At 36.9% G+C, this 21,414-nt stretch overlaps 1 protein-coding gene across 1 annotated transcript in view; it reads left to right on the top strand.

Moving 5' to 3' along the window:
• LOC122801287 (vomeronasal type-2 receptor 26-like) overlaps window positions 1–20,893 on the top strand; it is a 144,373-nt gene extending 123,480 nt beyond the window's left edge. Inside the window, exon 3 of the mRNA XM_044070835.1 lies at window positions 19,995–20,893. Within this exon, the coding sequence (XP_043926770.1) occupies window positions 19,995–20,893 (899 nt within the window). The remainder of the gene's footprint in view (window positions 1–19,994) is intronic.
• The last annotated feature ends 521 nt before the right edge of the window (window positions 20,894–21,414 follow it).

Genomic DNA, 21,414 nt, shown 5'->3' with positions numbered 1-21,414 from the left:
CCCTTTTGTGATGAGGTGAGCCACATAGAAGGATTTCCTGACTACTGTGGTGATGTGGTTATCAAAGGAGAGACTACTGTTTACCTGGGTCCCTAGGTCTCTTATCACACATTCAGCATTAAGTAGACTGCTGTTTATGTGGTATTTCCTGGGTACAGAGTTGTTACCATGGTGGATGACAGTGCACGTTTTGGCATTGAACTTGAGGCCATTCCTCTGACACCAGGCATCTGTCTCGGTGAGGCCCTTCTGTCGGATGTCTCCATCATTTGGGGACTCAGCCATGGCTCCTAGTTTGCAGTCATCTGTGATATACATTAGCCAGAGGCCTTCTGTGTTAGCCTGTACTTCAGAGAAGTAGATACCAAACAGAAGAGGTCCCAGGACTGAACTCTGTAGTCCTCCACTTGTCACTGGTTTGAAGTCAGATTTGGAGTCTGCAACTTTTACAGTGTGGGTTCTGTCAGTGAGCCAGTTGGCAACCCATCTTGTGACGTATGGATTTATACTTAGTTTAGTGAGTTTTGCTATAATTTCAGAATGTGGGATGGTGTCGAAAGCCTTGCTGAGGTCAAAATAGGCTGTGTGAACCACCTTACCTTCATCTACGGCTTTGGTGTCTGCCTCAAAGAAGTCGATCAAGTTCAGAAGGCATGATCTGGCTTTCACAAACCCGAACTGGGTCGGGTCCAGAGTTTGGAGGTTACCAATGTCTTTGTTTTTGTGTTCCATGATGATACGTTCCATGGCCTTGCAGAACAGGCTCATCAGGCTAATAGGGTGATAGTTCCCAGAATCAGTGGTGGCTCCCCCTTTGTGGAGTGGGATAAAATTTGCTGTGCACCATTCAGTGGGCACAAAGCCTGATGTGAGACTATGATTGAACACAATGCTTAGGTGGGAAGCCAGTTCATTCTGAAGTTCATGTAAAATGTAGCCTGGAATGTTGTCTGGTCCCATGGATGCTGTGTTTTTGGTTTTAGAGAGTGCAGCGTTTATCTGCATAGAAGTGATTGCAGGGACTCTGCATTCTTCCTGTATAGATATGGGCCTTTTTGGGGGTGAGAGGGAGGTAAAGTTAGCACTGAGCCTATCTGCCAGGATGTTGGCAATATCAGTTGGTTCTGTAATTTTTGTGCCGCTGTGCTATAACTCAGAGCAGATCTTGGTGTTGCCATTGAGATTCCTGACATAGCTGTAGAATGCTTTGTGGTTGCCCTTAGAATCAGTGGTGATTTTGTTTTCACAGCTAGCTTTGGAGGATCTTATAAGGGATCTCAGCTTCTTACTGAGGCTGACCAGGGAGCTCCTCCACTCAGGGGATTTTACTCTCTTTTGCAGCAGTTTCTTCCTTCTGTTGTAGAGTTTGTTTATGGCAGGGGACCACCAGATTGGCTTCCTTTTTTAGGAGGATAGTGTCTTGGTTCTGTTTGAGATAGCATGATCCATGCACTCATGTAAGTGTTTATAGAGTGCATTTGTGTAGGATTCAGCAGTCATAACTGTATTGTCCATTGGCATGGATGTTATGAAGTTTGCCACTTCTGTCTTAAAAAGCATGAAGTTGGCTTTGGAGAAATTCTTTACCATGGTTTCCTTAATATTGGGTGGGGGCGGGATGTGGATATCTAGGGTGATTAGCTTCTGGTTGGATCTGACCAATGAGGGGTTGACTTCAGGTGTGGAACACCGGTCACTCATGTTGGTAATGACTAGGTCTAGGATATTGTTGCCCCTGGTGGGGGTGTGGATAAGTTGATCAAGGGCATCGGAATTTATGAATTCCAGAAAGCATTGAGTGAAGGAGTTGAGTTGAGTTACTGAGTTCTTGACTGCATTTGTGACATGCACAGAGAGCACAGGCATGTCTCTCTGCATCTTCTTCAGGGTTTTCACCCCGAGTCATTCATCCCCTCATGCACAACTACCATGTTGTAGTTATATTTGTCTAGTGCAAGGGTTTAAGGGGTGTTAAGATTTCTGAGATTATGGCACTTGAAAGAAGACTGATACCATGTCTTTGTCCACTCTAGTGAGTTGGGAATATATGTGTCTCACTATGGAGTTGCCATATACTAAAACAATTTAGTTTGTGGAGTGATCTGATGTGCTGGAACTGAAGCCTTTTGTTTCATGGTGAAGGTGAGATATATGATGCAATGTCTGATTTTTGCTGAGACGTAATCCTTATGGATCTAGGAGAGTTAGGTAAGCATTTCTTTACAGCACCAGCATATGACATTGTAAGATGTGTCAGATTTGGGTGCGCAGTGTATGTTGAGTTAATGAAATAGTCATGGTCTACATTTCTTTATGACAGAGACCTCCATATCTCTCAAATATTTGCACCTCTCACAAACAGCAGTGTTTATACTTAGTATGAGCTCATTATCTGTAAGTAAAAGGCAGTTGTTACACTGCTGTCGTATACTTAATGCTGTGATGCTGGCAACAAATAGGAGACAAGTAGGCTGAGCTTCCATTTTGTTTATGTCAAGTACGATTTGTTTTGTCTCACAGAGGGTTGCAGAGCCTAAATAAAATAAGAGTTTTGCAGTCTATTGCAATAGGTTTCAGTTAAAGATGGGTAGTGTATTGCATATAAATATTTCCTTAGGTAAATACATAACTTGGGCGTAAAGATGACTGTAAGAAACACAGCTAGTGAACATTGCATAACAGTACTGCTGAGTTTATTTGTACTGCTGCAAGGGGCTGCTATGAACTACTTTTAAGGTGCATTCTTGGCTTGGGTCTGTGGATTATGGAGCTATGCAGAGTTTGCTGTGCCGGTACATTGCAAATGCCAATTGGGGAGATGTTTATATTAGGAAAGTAACAACTGGAAGTACTCACATTGATGCAGTGCACATTTCAACCCACAGTACTAAGTGCAAATCCATGCTGTTTAAAATAAACAGGAAAAATGAATGAACCAAATAAAAACAGCTAGTGTTCCAATCAATAGTTTAACTTCTTCTGAACTGAAACAATTACCCTCAAACCACCAGAATAACCATTACAAGCTCGAAGTGACTCGCACCCTTAGTAAAAACTGGCTGTTTAGTGTAACTTTAAAAACATAACAAATAAATTCAGTAGCACTGATTAATTAATTTAATAGCACAGAAATCACTTGAAATGTAGTGCAAACTGTAAAATGACTTAATGTAATGGCTGTAAATTTAAATTTAGAGAAAGTACAGTAAAGGCATATAAAACATAGAAACAACCTAAAAGTGTTTTAAATATGTGACTTTAAGTGCAGTAGAATGGATGCACTTTCTTAATGTAGTTTTATTATTGTCACTATCTTAAGTGGTTTTATTTTATATTTGTTGTTTCTAATCTTGGAGATTTAAAATTATGCACGTTAATGGAATTTGTCACAGTGACTAATTGCTGAGCCTTTATCCCTTTTCTCTTTGTAGAGTTCCATTGATCATGGTACAGTTTTGCAGGAAGCTGGATATTAATAAAAAATCACAGTGCTATTCACTGATTCCCCTAGCACTAGTAGTCTTAGATGTCTACATTACGCTCTACATGGGTGCTGTGTATTTCCTGCCACAGACCGCAGACCCACTGTTGTTCTACATTAGGTACCTGCAGATTCCATGGGTCAAATTTAAGAGATAGTTAAGACCAGCTGCCTGGCACTGCCAGTGTAGATGTTGTATTGAAATGCCAGATCCATTAAAATCAAATTATCTAGTCCAGGGTTTGATTCCATCAAACTTCATTTGCTGATTCTGTGGCTCCGGGAAAGTTACTAAACTAAACAGTGCTTGCAGAGCACCACTGAAATATGGCAATAATGCCTGGTGAGTTTAAGACAACAAGTAAATAAATTTGGTGCTTATAGCAGACACCTGTTAAGATGAAAATTTCAACCCTACACTTATAGTTTGAGTGCTACCTTGATACTCTTGTGCAGCACCACCAGTTCATTCAACCCTGAGGCATTACAATAGTTAGATGCTCAACTACTGAACTGGGGAAGGTTTTCTGTTATGCTCCATGAACTACAGAGAACTTGTCATAAGTTAACACAGGTGGTATCATACCAGTCTGCTGGAGGGTAGACATTTCCTGTTTAACAGTTTTAATGTATAATAATCAGCTGCTACTAGGAAAGAATCTGCATTCATGACCTAGGAGATGACCGCATCTGTAAAGCAGTTGCCTGCTCCTTTCCAGGTGCTAGGAAGGCTATGCAGTCTGGTCTTTCTCAACACCTGAAAGTTTTCTCTGAAGAAGAGTGTGAATTGGTGGCATGGTGTTTTGCCACATAACTTGCCCCAAGACTATGCACGTCAAAGTTCCGTTTTTGCAGTTGCAGCTAACATCTCACAATGTTAACTATGGGAGAAATATAAATAGAAGCACCCTAATGAGTTGTCTTGAGGTCATGTAGTAATGTACATTTTACACAAGATGCAGACTTTAAGATGTGTTTTTGCAGAATAGAAAGCAATCGCAAAGAGAAGATCTTATCCACAGGAATTGCACACAGCAGACTGAAAGCTTTTACCAGTAAATCATTCAGTAACACAGCTGAAATATTTCACTACAATTAAGTAGTTAGTTATGCGTTTTTGTCTATAAGACGTCATTAGAACTATCATACAACATTACTGACAAAAATATATACATCCAGCATCACATGACCAAGTTACATTCAGTAAAATTTAACAATATATTAAAAGTACTATAACACCTCTATTCAAATATGCTAATCAAATATACTAGTAAAATATATTAGCAAAAAATGGAGCTGCTCTGAAGACAGATAATCCAAATATGGATGTTCGATTTTCCATGTTGCTGAGTATTCCATGTTCAAAAGTTCATATAACCAAATGCTACTGTGCATTCACTGATATGAACTTGAAGTACTGCACAGAGATCTCGGTACAGTGCAGTTTGGGACATTTATCCCTTTCCTTACTGTAGTGTAATCTCTGAGTTGGAATATCTAGTTAGCAGGGGGAATGGGGAAGTATGGGGTGCAGGGGGGCAAGCCCCCCTGCAAAATCATGATGTCAGATGTAGGAGTTTCACTTACCTGAGCTCCTACAGTATATGGACATAACTTGTAATGTTCGGCAAAAATGTCGAATCTACTGAATTCGTTCAGCAGATTCCACATTGTGTCCTGATGTATATTTTTACTTTCACTCTTTCTTTTGATGTTATGCATGGGAATTTGTTTTTAACGGCAACATTTTGATATATTCATTTATTTATTTATTTATTTATTTTAATAAAAAATACAACTATATCTGAGTCTTTTCTGCTGAATTCATTCAGCAGATTCCACATTGTGTCCTGATGTATATTTTTACTTTTGCTCTTTCCTTTGATACTACGTATGGAATTTGTTTTTAACGTCAACATTTTGATAGTAAACCATATATATATATATATATATATATATATATATATATATATATATATATATATATATATATAGATATTTTTTTAAATAGAAAATACAACTATAACCATGCATTGTGCAATTTTAATGCTCTGCTGATGAAATATCATTTATTCCTGGGTAGTTATGAGCATTGTGTAATTTCCACATAGGCTCATTGCATTCTAACTTAAGCTTCCATGGAGCCCCTTTGCGTTCAATAGTAATTTATTCTAGTACTAGAATTAGGAATGTTTTATGTTTTTTGACACACAGTAATATGAATATGCAGGGCATTATTCTCATTAATGATTTTATGTCATAACAATGCTCATAGATAACATTTTTGCAAAAAAATACTCCATCTTGTACATATAATAACACTGACAGGGATCGCAATCACAGAGGGATATATATTCAACACCTACACTGCCACAATTACAGTTCTGTGTGAACCTAAATTCATATTGTAAATCCCTAAGTTTTAATTCAGGCCCAACATGTATAGGTAAGCATTGCAAATATAAGCCACATTTATAAGTCGCAGAATTAGTAGTACTTGTAGATAATACACTACCTCCAATTTCTGTTTTATAGTCATAATCGTTTTTAAATAAAACTAGGTTTCTCATCTGTCCTCTGGAGCATGCTATCATAACAGGAAAATATTTTCCAATTCTGTTCTGTTACTTGTCTCACATTAAAAATTCCCTTACTATTATGTACAGAATCTTCCAAAGGTCTAGCTGTCAAAAACCCATTCCCACAGAGACTTGTGCCTAGTATCGCTGTCTTTAAAAACTTGATCCTTCATATCATTAACTAAGTCTATGGAGTAACTTCAATCAGTGAAAATAGACACTACCTTCACTATTTCATTCTTCATAGTGTCATCCTCTGGCATTGATCTTGCTATGTATACAAACTGATCCTTAATTAAGCTTTTCTATTGATGTGCGGGCTGTGATTATGAAAATACTGTAAATATGTATTGGAGAAGGTATTTTTGCGAAAAATATTAGACTTAAATTTCCTTTTCTCAAAATTAATACTAGTAGTTGAAATATTATAGGTAAACTTTTAAAAAAATCACACAGTACTTTGATCTAAATACATATGCGATTCATCTTGAGTACCTCGCCACATAATAAAAATATCATCCAGTTAACATGGGTATAACTCAAACTTGGATGCAAAAGGGGAGCAAAATATATATTCTTTCTCCCAGTACCACATTATATGATTTGCAAACAACCACTGACCTGTCAATAATATTCAGCTTCATAAAAAGATGACATTTTTTTAATGGACATTTCCACCAGTGTGGTCAATAGGAAAATGCTCTAGTTAGTAAAAACATTATACTGGCATAGCACTTCCTCAAACCACAACCAACCTTCGTATTTAGGAATAACTGAAAATTAGTTTATCACATCAATTGTCACAAAAATAATGTTAGAGTCATATTATTCATGTTTATTGTTCTTCAGAAATGCCACCAAGCCTTCTATCATATAGAAGAATTTTTAATAAAATATTTAAATTTTCTATTGTATCTGGCTAGGAAATGTGTTTTTGACCCAAAAGCAGACATTATAAGTCTAAATGGTAGTCGTATACTTTTATGTACCTTGGGGTTACCAAATATGGCTGGTATAATTGACTCATCTACTCTGAAAAGTGTATAGAACTCTTGAGTATTAGTGTGCTGCATTAACAAGTCATAAAGTAGATGACTAGTTCTCACCTAGGTGATATTTAACTCTTTCTTAGATAGCCTTCAATGTTCTGATATGTTATTAAATAAAGAAAACATCTGCAAAGAATTATCTATACTGTTGATCACCACCAACACTTTACCTTTGTCAAGTTTCATAACATGTAAATCTTTAATATTAACCTACTCTTGAATCACCTGACTTTCTTCCAGGGTTAACTTGGAATGCCCATAGACCTTTCTGGTATTTAAGTCTTTTCAAAAAATCCTACTGCATGATACAGTGGTGGTTTAAAATTATCTTTCCTACATCTGTCTTTAAATTCAGTACAGTCATTGTTGTTATTACTGAACAATATGGACAATTTAAGCTTCCTAGTAAACATCTAAAATTCCAAAATAACATCTGCTATATCTATAAGAGTTGAAGGGACAAAACATTACCATTTTTGAAATAAATCAAAAAGTGCAATAGCAAGATTTGTATTACTGTAATTAAAAACATTAAATCCATTTCTGGAAGCCAAAATACCATTGCTGTGCACTAAAATCTACCACAACAGAGTATTATCTAATTCTTGTGATATCCCTTACCCCTTATCTGTCCTTGCCTCCATATTTTCTTTTTATACTATTTCTTTTATCATATATTTTTGTTTTGTTGTTAAAATGTTCATTAAAAATAACTGAGAAAAAAGTCCATCATGGGAGGGTTCTTTCCATCTATTTACCCTTATCAATAATATGTTTGCTGGCCAGGCATTCAGACCAGTAGAGGGGGGTGGGGGAGGGAAACTCTCCTATTCCAACAAAATTTGACATTATCAGAAGCAGACATTTTGTTGTTAATACTATCATCAGTATCATTATTATGATAGTGTGCAGAGGTCCAATCACAGACAGGCCTCTCACTGGTATTAGCCCAAATGTTGGCCAATGGATATATCAAATTATTTATATAATTATAAAAGCCCCTTTCTAATTTCTGATTTTTCTTTACAATATTTCCCCAACCAAATCTATCAACTCTTTTAAATATCATTTTGACTTCTACAGACTTTTCTTCAAACAATAAATCACTTTTTAAATATTCAAATGTCTTAGATGTGTCCTCAGAAAGTCCATTAAGTTTACATTCATTATCAGTAGTAATAACAGTAGTACTCTTTTCGCTAGCACTTCACTAGACTTCACTTCACTAGACCCACTCTCTGAGTTTTTGATCTGAAAATACATGCTTTAACACCACCAGTCTGTCTTTACCTCCCTTGTTCTGCCAACAGCCTCTTGTTCAACACTAACAGTTAAATGTTCGCCTATCTGTGAGATTGTCTCCGCTGATAGGCTTTGGGAAACTGGTCCCTTGCAACTTGGTGGTTCCTGGTTTATATTTCCTCCATTAATTTGAGCCTTTTTTCATTTTTCAATCTCCCAGCATTTTCAGCTGAGTGGGATTTCTTGGCTAATTGCCTAGCAGCTCCTCCCCTGACCAATCAGGTGTGGACAAAGGTATTGTAATACCTGGCCTGGGAACAGTGCCATTTTTCCATCTTAACTCCTATCGCTGAGTGCTTGCCACGTAAGGTTACTGTGATATTTGCTATTTACTATGTTTAGAGTGCAATGCTTTAAACGGTTTTGATTAAATCCATTCTTGGCATATTGTATTTTCAACTGTGCTCAATAACTGCAAAGAAATTACAATTTTTATGATTACTATGTATTTATGATTGTGATTAAATACCTGTTTTCCTTGCTAATTGAATCGCTGAAAATCTGAAACATGCACTACTTCAGTTCTCTGAGTGCATACTGCTGTAATAGTTATTAATTAGGGACCATGATGCTGAAAAAGATCCAAACTGAATGAGTAAAATCAATTTATGTATAGTGTGATTATATTTGTTGAACTAGGTTAAATGCCGACGAGTAGAGGCACAAACTCAGCGCTAGAATGATATAGTATTAAATCTCATGTTACGAGACAGAGCCTTTTACATTGATACCAAAACAAATGTGCCTGCATTGTAAAGTGTAGATCCTACACTAATTGTATTGCTAAGGTGTCTGTAATGTAACCTAACAGCTCCGATTTAATCAGTTGTTCAAATGATTAGTTTTGCCAATAAGGAGTCTGTTATTTCAATATAAGCACTGCAACTGTTGATTGTTAATAACTACTTAGTCAGTGTTATTTTAATGTAAGCACTGCAATAGTTAATTGCTAATAACTACTTAGCCAGTGTTTTCCAGGGCTGAGCTGTTGACAATAGGTTGGATGGTATGTTTGCTAAATCAAATTGAAAGCATGTCCGCGTGCTTCACTTTATAACTCTAGATACCTTTTTGAGACGCTGCTACGGTCACTAATGTAATGAGCTTAAATCCAATATGAATAGTATATTTCCAAAATTGTCTATCCTAAATTAACTGTGATATTAAGGTGGTTTTACAGCATTTAATTGAATATTTCTCCTTGGATGCACTGTTGCTGACACTGAATTGCATTGTGCAGCATAGTGTAAACAGCTTTCTGCTTTGCTTTTTTTCTTTACTATGCTCTACTTTTCTCAAATGTTTGCTTACAAACTCACTTAGTGTTTGCTCTCTTTCCTGCTTTCTTTCTGCAGCAAGCATATCTAAAAGAGGATAATTATGCAGCTCAGCTCCCCAGAAACACAGAAACGCCAACCCTCAACTGCTAGGCATCCTTTTACCTCTAAGCTGTGGTCTTTCAATTTAAAGTACCTGCATGTGTCATAAATAACTCAAGTTTTAGTTTTATCTCTGCCATTGCTCTCCTCACTCTAGTGCCAAGCACAGGTGTCCTAAGTTGTCCTGTTTCTACTCTTTTAGCTAGCACTTCTCTAGACCCACTGTCTGAGTTATTGACATGAAAACACATGCTTTAACACCACCAACCTGTCGTTACATCCCTTGTCCTGGCAACAGCCTCTCATTCAACACTAACAGTTAAATGTTTGCCTACCTGTGAGATTGTCTCCACTGATAGGCTTTGGGAAGCTGGTCCCTTGCAACCTGGTTCTACCCACTCCATTCGCCTTTTGGGCTCACTCCACTCCCTTACCCTGCCTTCAAATCTCACCCGCCCTACCACTCATACATTTATTGCAGCCACACCCCTCCCCTTAATTTCAATGCTATCCAATCGACCTCCACTTAAAACTTCACCCCTCCCCACCTTACCCAATAGCAATACAAAGTGCATCCTCTCTCTTAGTCAAATCACCAATACCATAGCTTACCCCCTCCCTAACACTCTCATCACTAGATACACACTCCCTCACTTCCATACTCCTTCCAACCACACCATTTTTCCCACCCAGCCACACTTTAAATATTAATTATGACTTCTTCACCTGTCTAGTCCCATATCCCTCCTACTCTTCCAATCCCTTTCTAGCCCTAACCTTATTAATACTTTTAGTAACCTTATACCATGTAACCTCCTATTCTGCAACCCACTTCTCCCACACGTTCTCTCCTTCCACCCAGACCCTTCACTATGATACCCTCTACCACCCTCCCAAATTACACTTTCATATAATAGCACCCTCCTTGATTCAAATTAACTTCCTTCACTTCTTTAAACTAAAAGGTCATGCCAACTATAATAAAATTCCATATATCTGAATTTCTACTACACTTTCCCTTCTCAGACAAAATAAAACCCAAGCCAACTGTTCTATCTCCCCCCTAAGCATCCTTCATCTAGCAGGTGACATTCTCCCAAATATCAAAAACAACGAAAAAGGAAAGGCAACAGCCTGAAAAATCCTGGACCTAACTCACCTCTACACAAAAACTCCCCTCCATCTAGCAACCCCCTCTTCTACAAATCTCTTAAAATGTTTACTTTCAATGCCCAAAGTCTCTGTAACAAAATATCCTTGTTTCAAGCCTGGTTAAACCACTACCAACTACACATTGTAGCCATCTCTGAAACATGGCTCAAACCCCACATCTCTGACTCTGAATTTCTACCCCTAACTTTCAAGCCCTTAGAAATGATCGAACAAACAAAAAAGGTAGTGGAGTTGCTCTAATCTACTCCAACTTACTCTCTATAATTCCATACCCAAATCCTATCCCGCAATTCGCTAATGGTGAACTAGTAGCTTGCTTGCTAAAAATGAATAAACATAAAAGTCTCTGCATCATCGCTCTATATATTCCACCTGGGAACAATATCCCAGTCCTTGAAGATATCCTCCTATGAGCCTCAACCAAATAAATAACGAAACTTGTATACTTGGCGACATAAACATAAACTGGACTAATATCAGTAGTGCTGCTCTTACCCAGTCCATCAACCTTTTTAACTTCTGCCAAATAATTCACTCTGTAACTAGACCCAATAAAAATAACTTACTAGCTACAACCCTTGACTGGATCTTAGTATCCCACCCTAATAAAATTATTAAGTCTGGCACCATTCCCAACTCCATTAGTGACCACCTCCTGACCTATGCCCTTCGCTCAACCTCCTCCTCCCTACACCATCACTACTTACAAACTCGCAACCTAAACAATTTTCACCCTAGCAGTTTCTCAAACTCCCTCAAGCAAATGAACTGGAACATCCTAAAAACTCTACCACTTGACAATGCCATTGATCATTTTAACTCTACTTTACTAAACACTCTAAATTCCTTAGCACCAATTCGGACAAAATGAATAAAAACCAATAGCACCCCATGGCTAACCAAAAATAACAAACAACTAATGATCCAATGAGACAAATACTGGAAGCAATACCAACAAAAAAACTCCCTAATACCATCCTTCAATATAAACAGCTCCGTAACATTGTGAAAAAAGAAACAATTAGTGACAAAAAATCATATTACATCAAGCTCCAATCCAATCATGCTAAAAACCCCAGACAATTCTGGAACTGTATAAATACCCTTCTCACCCCCAGCACCAAACATAATCCATGCCCTGACCCCAGTAAATCTGATCAAGAGTTAGCCTCACTTTTCAACTCTTTCTTTATTGATTCCATCTCTGAACTTACCAAAACCTTTCCCAATAACAGTCCCCACTCTAACATTACCTTATGAGCCTCCACTGGCACACCAACTAAATCTAACTCCCCCCTATCTTCGACCTCAAACCCATACTCACCTGTTATATAAAAAGACTTCTCTCCAAACTAAAACCATATTCTAGTACCCCAGATAACATGCACTCAATTGTTCTCAAATCCGCCACTGATGGGATTGCTTTCCCCATTAGTATCTTAATAAATAGATCCATACAAGAAACTTATGTCCTCAAACTCTGATGTAAAGCCTAAACTCTATCTCTTCACAAAGGAGGGAAAAACAACACCATCTCTAATTTTTGCCCTATAGCAATACTCTCATCCATCTCCAAAATACTTACAAACTCGCAACCTCCAGCTCATGCCTTTCCTAACTCAAAAACAACTCCTCACCCCAACCCCAACCCAACATGGTTTCTGTCCCAGGCACAGCACCACAACAGGTCTTCTCTCCTTCTTAGATACAGTTAACCATGCTTGAGATTCAGGGGGAATAGTCTACACTGTGTTTCTGGATCTCTCCAATGTATTTGATACCATTTCTCATACCCATCTAATCAGTCATCATTTTAACCTAAATTTATCCCAAATTCCATCTCTTGGTTCTCAAGTTACCTGACTGACAGACTCCAAGCTAAAAAATGGAAAAATGGTATCTCTCCCTTTCTATTTACCCCTACTGGCATTCCACAGGCATCTATCCTAGGTCCTATGTTATTCAACATCTTCATCAATACATTTTTCTCAGCTATACCCAATACCAAAATAATCCAATATGCAGACAACGCAACTTTAGTCTGCTCTGCCACTAATCTCCCCAAACTACTAGCAAAGATCCAGTGTGCTTTCTCAACCGACTCCTGGATGCACCAAAATCATCTCTCCTTAAATGCTAACAAATCCAAAATACTAATCTTCCTACCTCCAAAATCCTTCCCATTTGTCAAAACATCTTTCAAAGTGGTAAGCCAAAACAATTCTCCTATTGAAATTGTTCCCCATGCTAAACTGCTTGGCATCACTATAGATGATCATCTAAAATTTGAATACCATATTCTGCAAAACATAAGAAAAAAACATCAAAATCTTGGGATGCTATATAGGAACAATCACTTCCTAACACCACATACCAGCCATACTCTGACATCCACTTACCTCCTTCCCTCTGTAATGTATGCCGCACCTCTGCTAACCAATCAGTTCACATCCATTACTTCCAAATTAGAGAGTTGCTATAACAATATTTCAAAATTTGCCACTAACACCAAAACCTTCTCACACCACTGCCTTGCTCTTCACTCTCTTCATTGTCTAGAACTTCCAAATTATCTGGATTACCTCCAACTTTTAACAGCTCATAGATTTCTCTTTAACCCATCCAAATGCCCTGTCCTATCAAACATCCTTCTCCACTACACCCCCAACAGAACTCTTAGGTCTGCCAACCTAATCACTGTTTCCAAACCTAACTGCCCACCAGCACAGCTACTTCTCTCCTTCTCCTTAGCCAAAAAATGGAATTCCCTCCCTACTACCCTAATAACACTGCTAAACACAGAAAATTTTAAGACTCGACTTCATTCCTATCTCCTCTCTAATCGTAAATGTACCTGTATCCTTCCAGCCTAGCTCATCCCTCCTTTAAACCCTCCTATTTCTAAGCTTAAATTCTACCATCTTATATTAACGTTCTTTTCAATCACTAATTACTACTTGGATTTCTACTTTTAGTTTATTATAAAATGCCCTCAGACAAACTATTGTCTACAATCGAGCAACAATATCTGCCTTTCTAAGAAGAATCTTGTAAGTACTATTCTTTGATATGTAAATAATTGTATCTCACATCTACTGTATATATTCTTTTGATATGTGAATAATTGTATTTCATATCTACTGTATATATGACAATTGCCTTTCTCAGAACATTCTTGCAAATACTATTCTGATATGCAAATAGTTGTATTTACTTCTACTGTATATTTTCTCTACATATTTTACTGTATTTGTCTTTATTTGTCTTTATTTCACTATATATTGTATTGTATGCTATTGTTGAAGCTTTTCTTCCCCTGCCTCCACTGAAAAAGGGCTGCTGTGCCCAGTGGACTACCCCGGTCATCAAACTGGAATAAATAAATTTAAATAAATAAAATAAGTCTTATAGTTTTTCAGAAAAATTCATTAAACAGCTTAATGAGTTCCTTATGTAATTTTTGAACCTTAAGTAATGCCCTCTGGATATCTTCTAGGGCATAGGCCTTTGGATACATTGTTGTTCCCTGAGATTTCACTTAATCAAACATTGTTTAGCTGCAAACTGTGATAATGGCTCAGTTTTCTCTCAGATGCCCATAGTTGTGAATCAGAAGTCTCACCTGTAATATTAGGAGAAGATTATAATCACATTATGGCAAACAATCAACCATTAATATCCAAAACTGAAGCCATGGTAGACTCATAAGTGTCATTTCCACTATTTGTATGTCTCAGGGTTCCACAATGTTCACATGCTGCAAAATCACAAAATGAAACTGAAAATCCACACAGCAGAGATAGTTTATTGACAAAAAATAATAAAACTGAGATAATGTATAAGGACTTCTGAAAATCCTTCTTCAGATCCATAAAACTACTCTCCTATTGCAAAGTTTTTAAAGAGGGGTTTAACCAATCAGAATTATCTCTTGAGCCAATGCCTCCTAATTACTAGTCTTAAAGGTACAACCCCATTTAAATCTGGTTCACAATCAGCTCTCTTATCTGCAATCCATTGAAGCTCTTTTAACCCAATAATATTATGTAGATCACCTCTTCTTGGACTATTTATAACAACTTCTAGCACCATGAAAGAAAATCTCTGACCAGGAAAATGCAAAATATCTTGTGACAAGGCATGTGTACTAACTTTATGCTTGATATAATTTATATGTCTCAAAATCCTAGCTATAAATGGGCAGTTTGTTTTTCCAACATAAAACAGGGAGCAGTCATAGCATGTAGGTATATAAATCACATTTTTGGTGTTACAATCTGCAAAAACATCCAAGTAGTGTTCCTTCTTAGTGGTGGGGATGTATGATTTTTTGTGAGTATTGATATATGAAGATGCTTTACTTCTACCACACTTAAAAGTTCCTTGTCTCATAGTGATTTATCTATCAGTATATCTCCTTTACTCACAAAGAAGTTATTTCAGATTATATTTATTCTTAAAGAAAAATCTCAAGGTATCTCCTACTGTCTATCTTAACATTGCATATGCTGTTAATATATTCCAGTTTCCTCTTATTATATCACATATTTGTCTAATGTCTTGACTATATGTAAGTGTACATTTTATGCCATTGAATGCTTCCTTGTTTTGTTTCAGGACTTCTTTATCCTTTGTTGCATCATGTGAAAGCATGGTTTCCTTTTACTCAGACTCATTTACTTCACTGATGTTCCCCCTTTCTCTGTTTCCTTTAACTTATAATCCCTTTCATATAGATGCTTCTTCATTCTTGATGTTTCAATAGCTTGATTTATTACATTAGTGTTCAATCTCAAACTCCTCAAAAATTGACTTTTTATAACTTGCAGAAACACATATGTAGGATGCATGCTATTATGATGTAGGAGCTGATTTCTCTAATATGGCTTATGATATATCTTCATATCTATATTGTCAGTCTCATCCTTTAGAATGGTTACATCTAAAATAAATCTATCTTATGAGCACTGTGAACTTCAAAATCAAGGAAAGCCAGTGGTAGTCTTCAAATAATCAACAAGTAATCCAAATTGTCTCTCATCTCTTTCCCATAAAAAGAATATGTCATCCACAAATCTTTTGTAAAACAGCAGATGATATTGCCACATACTCATATCACTAAAGCCATATTCCCTCTCCCAAAAGCACTTATCCATTATGTGTCCTAGTTTTACTATTTTTATCAATAAACAATCTCCACTGTGTGGATTTTCAGCTTCATTTTGTAATTTTATTTGTTCATTATTTATACTGAAGCTATATTTATTCCAGTCAGACTTGTTTTCTGCTTGCTGCTTATGTTCACAGATTGTAGAATTAACTTTCTATGGCACATTTGTATCCTTAGCCTGGGATGGAAAATGTTCAATGATGGATGGCAATGTAGCTTGAACAGGTAATGTAGAGGTACACTTAAAGACTGGATCCACCACAACTCCATTTAAGCCAGAGACATTAGCAGCTCCAATATTATCACTCTGACTAGATACTCAGTTATCCAGCTGTCTTTGCAATTTGTAAGATTTCTGCTTAATGTTCTCACTTAACTGCTCAACATACTCACTTGTTGATTAAGTTCATCAGCATTAAATAGTTCCTGCATGACATCTTGAAGCTTTCAAGACAGGTAACAAAAGGAGAATAGAAAGTCAAATCAATGTGACAAAAAATCAGAACCAAAAGCATGTAACTTGGTCTTGTAATTTAATGCTGGACGTATATGTTTGTGTCAGTGGTATTTTGTTGTAATTTTCACAATGTCTTATGGATGAAGACAGTTAACTACCTATTAAAGAGTTGTGTAGAATTTTATCAGTGTTACTGACTGTGATTTACTGGAGAAAGCTTTCAGTTTGCTGTGTACAACTCTTGGAGACAGCATCTTCTTTCTCTGTGTGGTTGCATTTGGTTTTTGAGACATGGATTTTGGCTTTCTATTCTTTTTTGTAGAATAGCATGATGAATGACCAGAATGAACAGGAGTGAGAACAAACATTTTACACGTAGTACTGCCAAGCCTAACTTTAGATGTAACAACTAATAAGTCATACAAACAAAGTGCCTCTGGAGTTATGTGAAGCAGTGTATAACACCTTTCTATTTGTATATAATACCTTTGTATTTTTAACATCTTTACACTCAAAATTTAATCAGCTAAAGCTGGTTCACTAATTTTAACTGGTAAGATCTAACATACTTTATTAATCTGTTGGATGTTATCTTTAATTCTGGTTTGACCTTCATATATTCGGTTACTGATAGTCTCCATGATTCAGAAAAACTTACCATGGGCAGGAAGCCTTACCAACAACAGCTTCCCCCTCATGATAACCCTTTCCAGTTTAGTGACTACTCTACTGCTGTATGCAGTAGCATCAGCAAAGCAGATGGCCCTACTGGCTATAGTGGATGCCAGTGAGGAAATCAATGAGAGTGGCTAATGCTAATTAGCCACATACTCTCCCCAGAAATGCAAATGACTACCCATTTGCAACAGCTGAGAGATTAAGAGAAGTACTTAACATTGTAAATTACCATACTTAGTGGACATGATTACAGAGGTCACCCACTAGCTTCAGAAAAAGATGTCACAGCACAGGTTAGTTCATTAAAGTTCAGTGGAGATGTGGGGGTGGTGTGTGTTTGTTAGTATCTGTGCGTATTTGCAATGGCATGAATGGAGTAGGATGACTGTGTTTGTGTTTTTGTGTGTGTGTGTGTGTGTGTGTGTGTGTGTGTGTGTGTGTGTGTGTGTGTGTGTGTGTGTGTGTGTGTGTGTGTGTGTGTGGTTAATGTGTGTGGGGATTTTTTTATGTCAAATGGATATGTGTATGTAGATGGGAATGGCTAGGAGTGTATGTGTGGGGGTCTTGAAATTCTGGATATGTTTTTGAGTGTATGAGTGTAAGGTGGTACCTGTATTGAAGCAATGAATGGTCACTAGTGTAAACATTACTACTATCACAACTCTGATAGCACTGGTGGTAAAAAATGTGATTCTGAGATATACTAATGAGTCAATAATGGACCTTCTTCATTCCGGCCATAGTTGTCTCTAAATCACATTTTCCTACAGTAGGCAGTAGGTACCTTAGCGAAGCGAGCAGTGGGATACTGTCTGATTCCCAGACAAAATTAATTTCAATATGGCAATGGAAACTTTCAGTGATATTGGTACAGAACAACTGTTAGGGCAGAAATATTGTCTGGCAGTTAGTGCATAGGAATAAAAGCTGTTAACAAGCTGCTGCCTAGAACTGAAGTATAGGGTCTGATTTCCTCCATCTTCGTGTCTCTACTGTACTTCTCTAAGCAACTCACATACCAGGCAGCTCTACCAGGTCACCCCAAGAAGTAACACTTGTGCCCAGTTGGTTTACCTGATTATCAAGTGTATAAAATAAAAAATATATATATTCTGCACAGGAAGTAGGAATTAGAGATGTCTGCCCAGTTAAAACTTAAGTATCTGAATGAGGTGGTAGTTTCAAGGGACGTTATTGCTATCTACAATTCCTAAGTCAGCTGGCATTTGATTTACCTCATTAAGCATGTCAAAAATACAGCCTTAGTTGTATTTGGGTTACGATGAAGTTTTCTGGAGATGACCCAGTTGATGAAGGATAGGAGGTCTTATTGGAACATGTTTTTCCAGGAAGAGTCTGACCTGTAAATGACAATGTCATCAGCATACACAATAATTGGTTGAATTGTGATAGATACAGACAGTTTATTGATGTATTAGGAGAACAACTGGGGGGGGGGTAGCTAACTTAACACTGTGGAACACCTTGAACAAGGGGATATTCATTTTACTTTGAAAGTTAAATCAGGAAAAAAAATCTGGTGAACCACTGAGTAGCATTGTTGCTGATCCCATGGTTAAATAGAGCCTTACTGATAAGGGATGATCAGTGGTGTCATAGGCCTTAGTGAGATTTACGAAGATTGCACCAATGAACTGACCTTTATCCATAGCCATAAGTACATCAATAAGTGCTGGTGACTGTCACAGTGTTACTGTTTATACACAACCTGAGCTTGTTGGTACACTGCAGGTGTTGCTCAGTGAAGTAGTCTGCCACTTAGTGGTAAGGTCATTTCTTAAAGGTGTTGTAAGAAGTATAGTGGTCAGTTTAAAACCTTGGTTTGAGACTGGGTTGTTTGTTTGCTTGTTTGTTTTCTTTGTGAAGAGGTTTAATTAGGGGACTGTTTCAGATTTCTAGAAAACTATTTTTATATGGTGATAGATTAAAGATGTGTTTTAGTTGATAGCATGTGTATTCAGAGCAGGTTTTAATAAACCATGTGTGCAGTTTATTAGAGCCTAGTTGTTTGCCCACTAGGATCTTTTTATTTGCCTGTTTATTGTCTTTGGCTTTGATTTGTTTAAAGTGGAAAGTTGGGATAAGCTCCCACAGGTTTGTTTCTAGTGTGATACCACTTAAAGGAACTGGAGGGATAATCTTAGAAAATTCACATGGAAATTTCTGCTGTGATACAGGACCATTAGTCAAGTGTAGGAATTATTTCTGGGTGTGTTATGATTCTTTTCCCCTGATTACGTGGTTAATCTGGTCCCATTATTATTATTATTATTATTATTATTATTACTATTATTTTTTTTATTGAGATGCTGTTGAAGTTTACTAGAAGGAGATTACAAGATAGGGTGGTTACTGAGACTGTATGATAATGGTGAGTTGTGTATATCATTTCATATAGTAAAACTGGGATACTAATTGTCATAGTGAAAGTGTTTTGATTGTTATAACTGTGCATTGTGCTTATAAGTGTTATAAGGCTGAATAAGAATGGAGAGGGTGAAGACTGCATTGTAGACGTTGTCATGTAATTTAAAGAGAATGGTTAGCTAGAAGTAGAAATAATTAATTTTCTAAGGGAGGATGGACATGAGTATGGCAGAGGTGATTCTGTATTATATCTTCCACAAAGGAGATTTAATAAATAGCAAATTATTTTGAATAAGGCGTATGTTATTCATATTTTTCCTTCTTCTTTTCCTTAACAGATTCTGCTGCTTGCATGAATTGCCCAGAAGATCAGTGGTCTAATGCCTTTCACAGCAGATGTATCCCTCGTATTATTGAATTTCTTTCTTATGATGACCCATTGGGAATAACCTTATCAGCTGCATCCATTTTCTGCTTTTTCATTACTGCTTCTGTACTCTGTATGTTCATTAAATATAGACAGACTCCAATAGTTAAAGCTAACAACTGGGCACTTAGTTACTTCCTGCTAATATCCATAATGTTGTGCTTTTTGTGTGCCTTAATATTCATTGGTAATCCACGGACATCAACCTGTATGCTTCGTCAAGTAGTTTTCAGCATTGTTTTTTCTTTCTGTATTGCTTGTGTGCTTGCAAAGACCATCACTGTGGTCATTGCCTTCAGTGCTACTAAGCCAGATAGTAAGTTAAGAAAATGGGTCGGACCTAAAATCCCTACCTACATAATTGTTTTAGCTTCATTAATTCAAGTTTTGTTGAGTATAGTGTGGCTAGTTACCTCACCACCATTTGAAGAACATAACATAAAATCTACAAAAGATAAAATAATAATTGAATGCAATGAGGGTTCTATAGTCATGTTTTACTGTGTTCTAGGATATTTAGGCATTTTGGCAAATGTCAGCTTTATTGTTGCATTTCTAGCAAGAAAATTACCCAATAGCTTCAATGAAGCAAAGCATATCACATTCAGCATGTTGGCTTTTACTTGTGTTTGGATATCTTTTGTACCAGCATACCTCAGTGCAAAAGGAAAATATCTGACTGCTGTGGAGATATTTGCAATTTTGTCTTCTGCTGCAGGGCTGCTTTGCTGTATATTCGCTCCAAAGTGTTATATTATTATGTTAAGACCCGAGATGAATTCAAAGGAATATTTAATGGGGAAGTTATAATTAAGCAATAAAATGCTGTCCAACATAACTAAATATGCTTGCCTTAACAATGGGAAATTCTTATTTAAAATGACAAGTTCCGCTACTAGGAATTTAGAAATGTGTATACTCACAGTGAAAATGTAGGAAACAAAATCACTATTGAAATGCACATCGTATTTGGCACCATATGCTATCCATATCATGCACATAAAAATGAATATGAATGTGGAGATAAATGTGGAATTTAACTAAGTTATAGAATAAAATCACTTGGTGCTGAAATAATGTGATACATCTTGTCTTATAATGAAAATACATTAATTGCAAAGTGAAAACTGAATTGCTTTATGATTTTGAAATGCAAGTTATTCTTAAAAACAGTTCTGTAGTACAGGTCACAGGAGCCAGGTGCTGAAATTATATCAGGTAATTTATTTTATGTGATTTCAAACTAAACTAAAGGAAAAAGCAAGAGGCCCTATTCCAGACATGTGGCCACGGAGCTAAAAAATTCAGCAAGGATGCTTCACATATTACTG

The sequence above is a fragment of the Protopterus annectens genome, chromosome 4.part1 (genome assembly GCF_019279795.1).
Source record: "Protopterus annectens isolate FY-2018-M chromosome 4.part1, PAN1.0, whole genome shotgun sequence".
NCBI classification, from domain to species: Eukaryota; Metazoa; Chordata; order Ceratodontiformes; family Protopteridae; genus Protopterus; species Protopterus annectens.
Note: the sequence above shows the minus strand (reverse complement) of the source record. Positions and strands in the feature narration are given on the sequence as shown.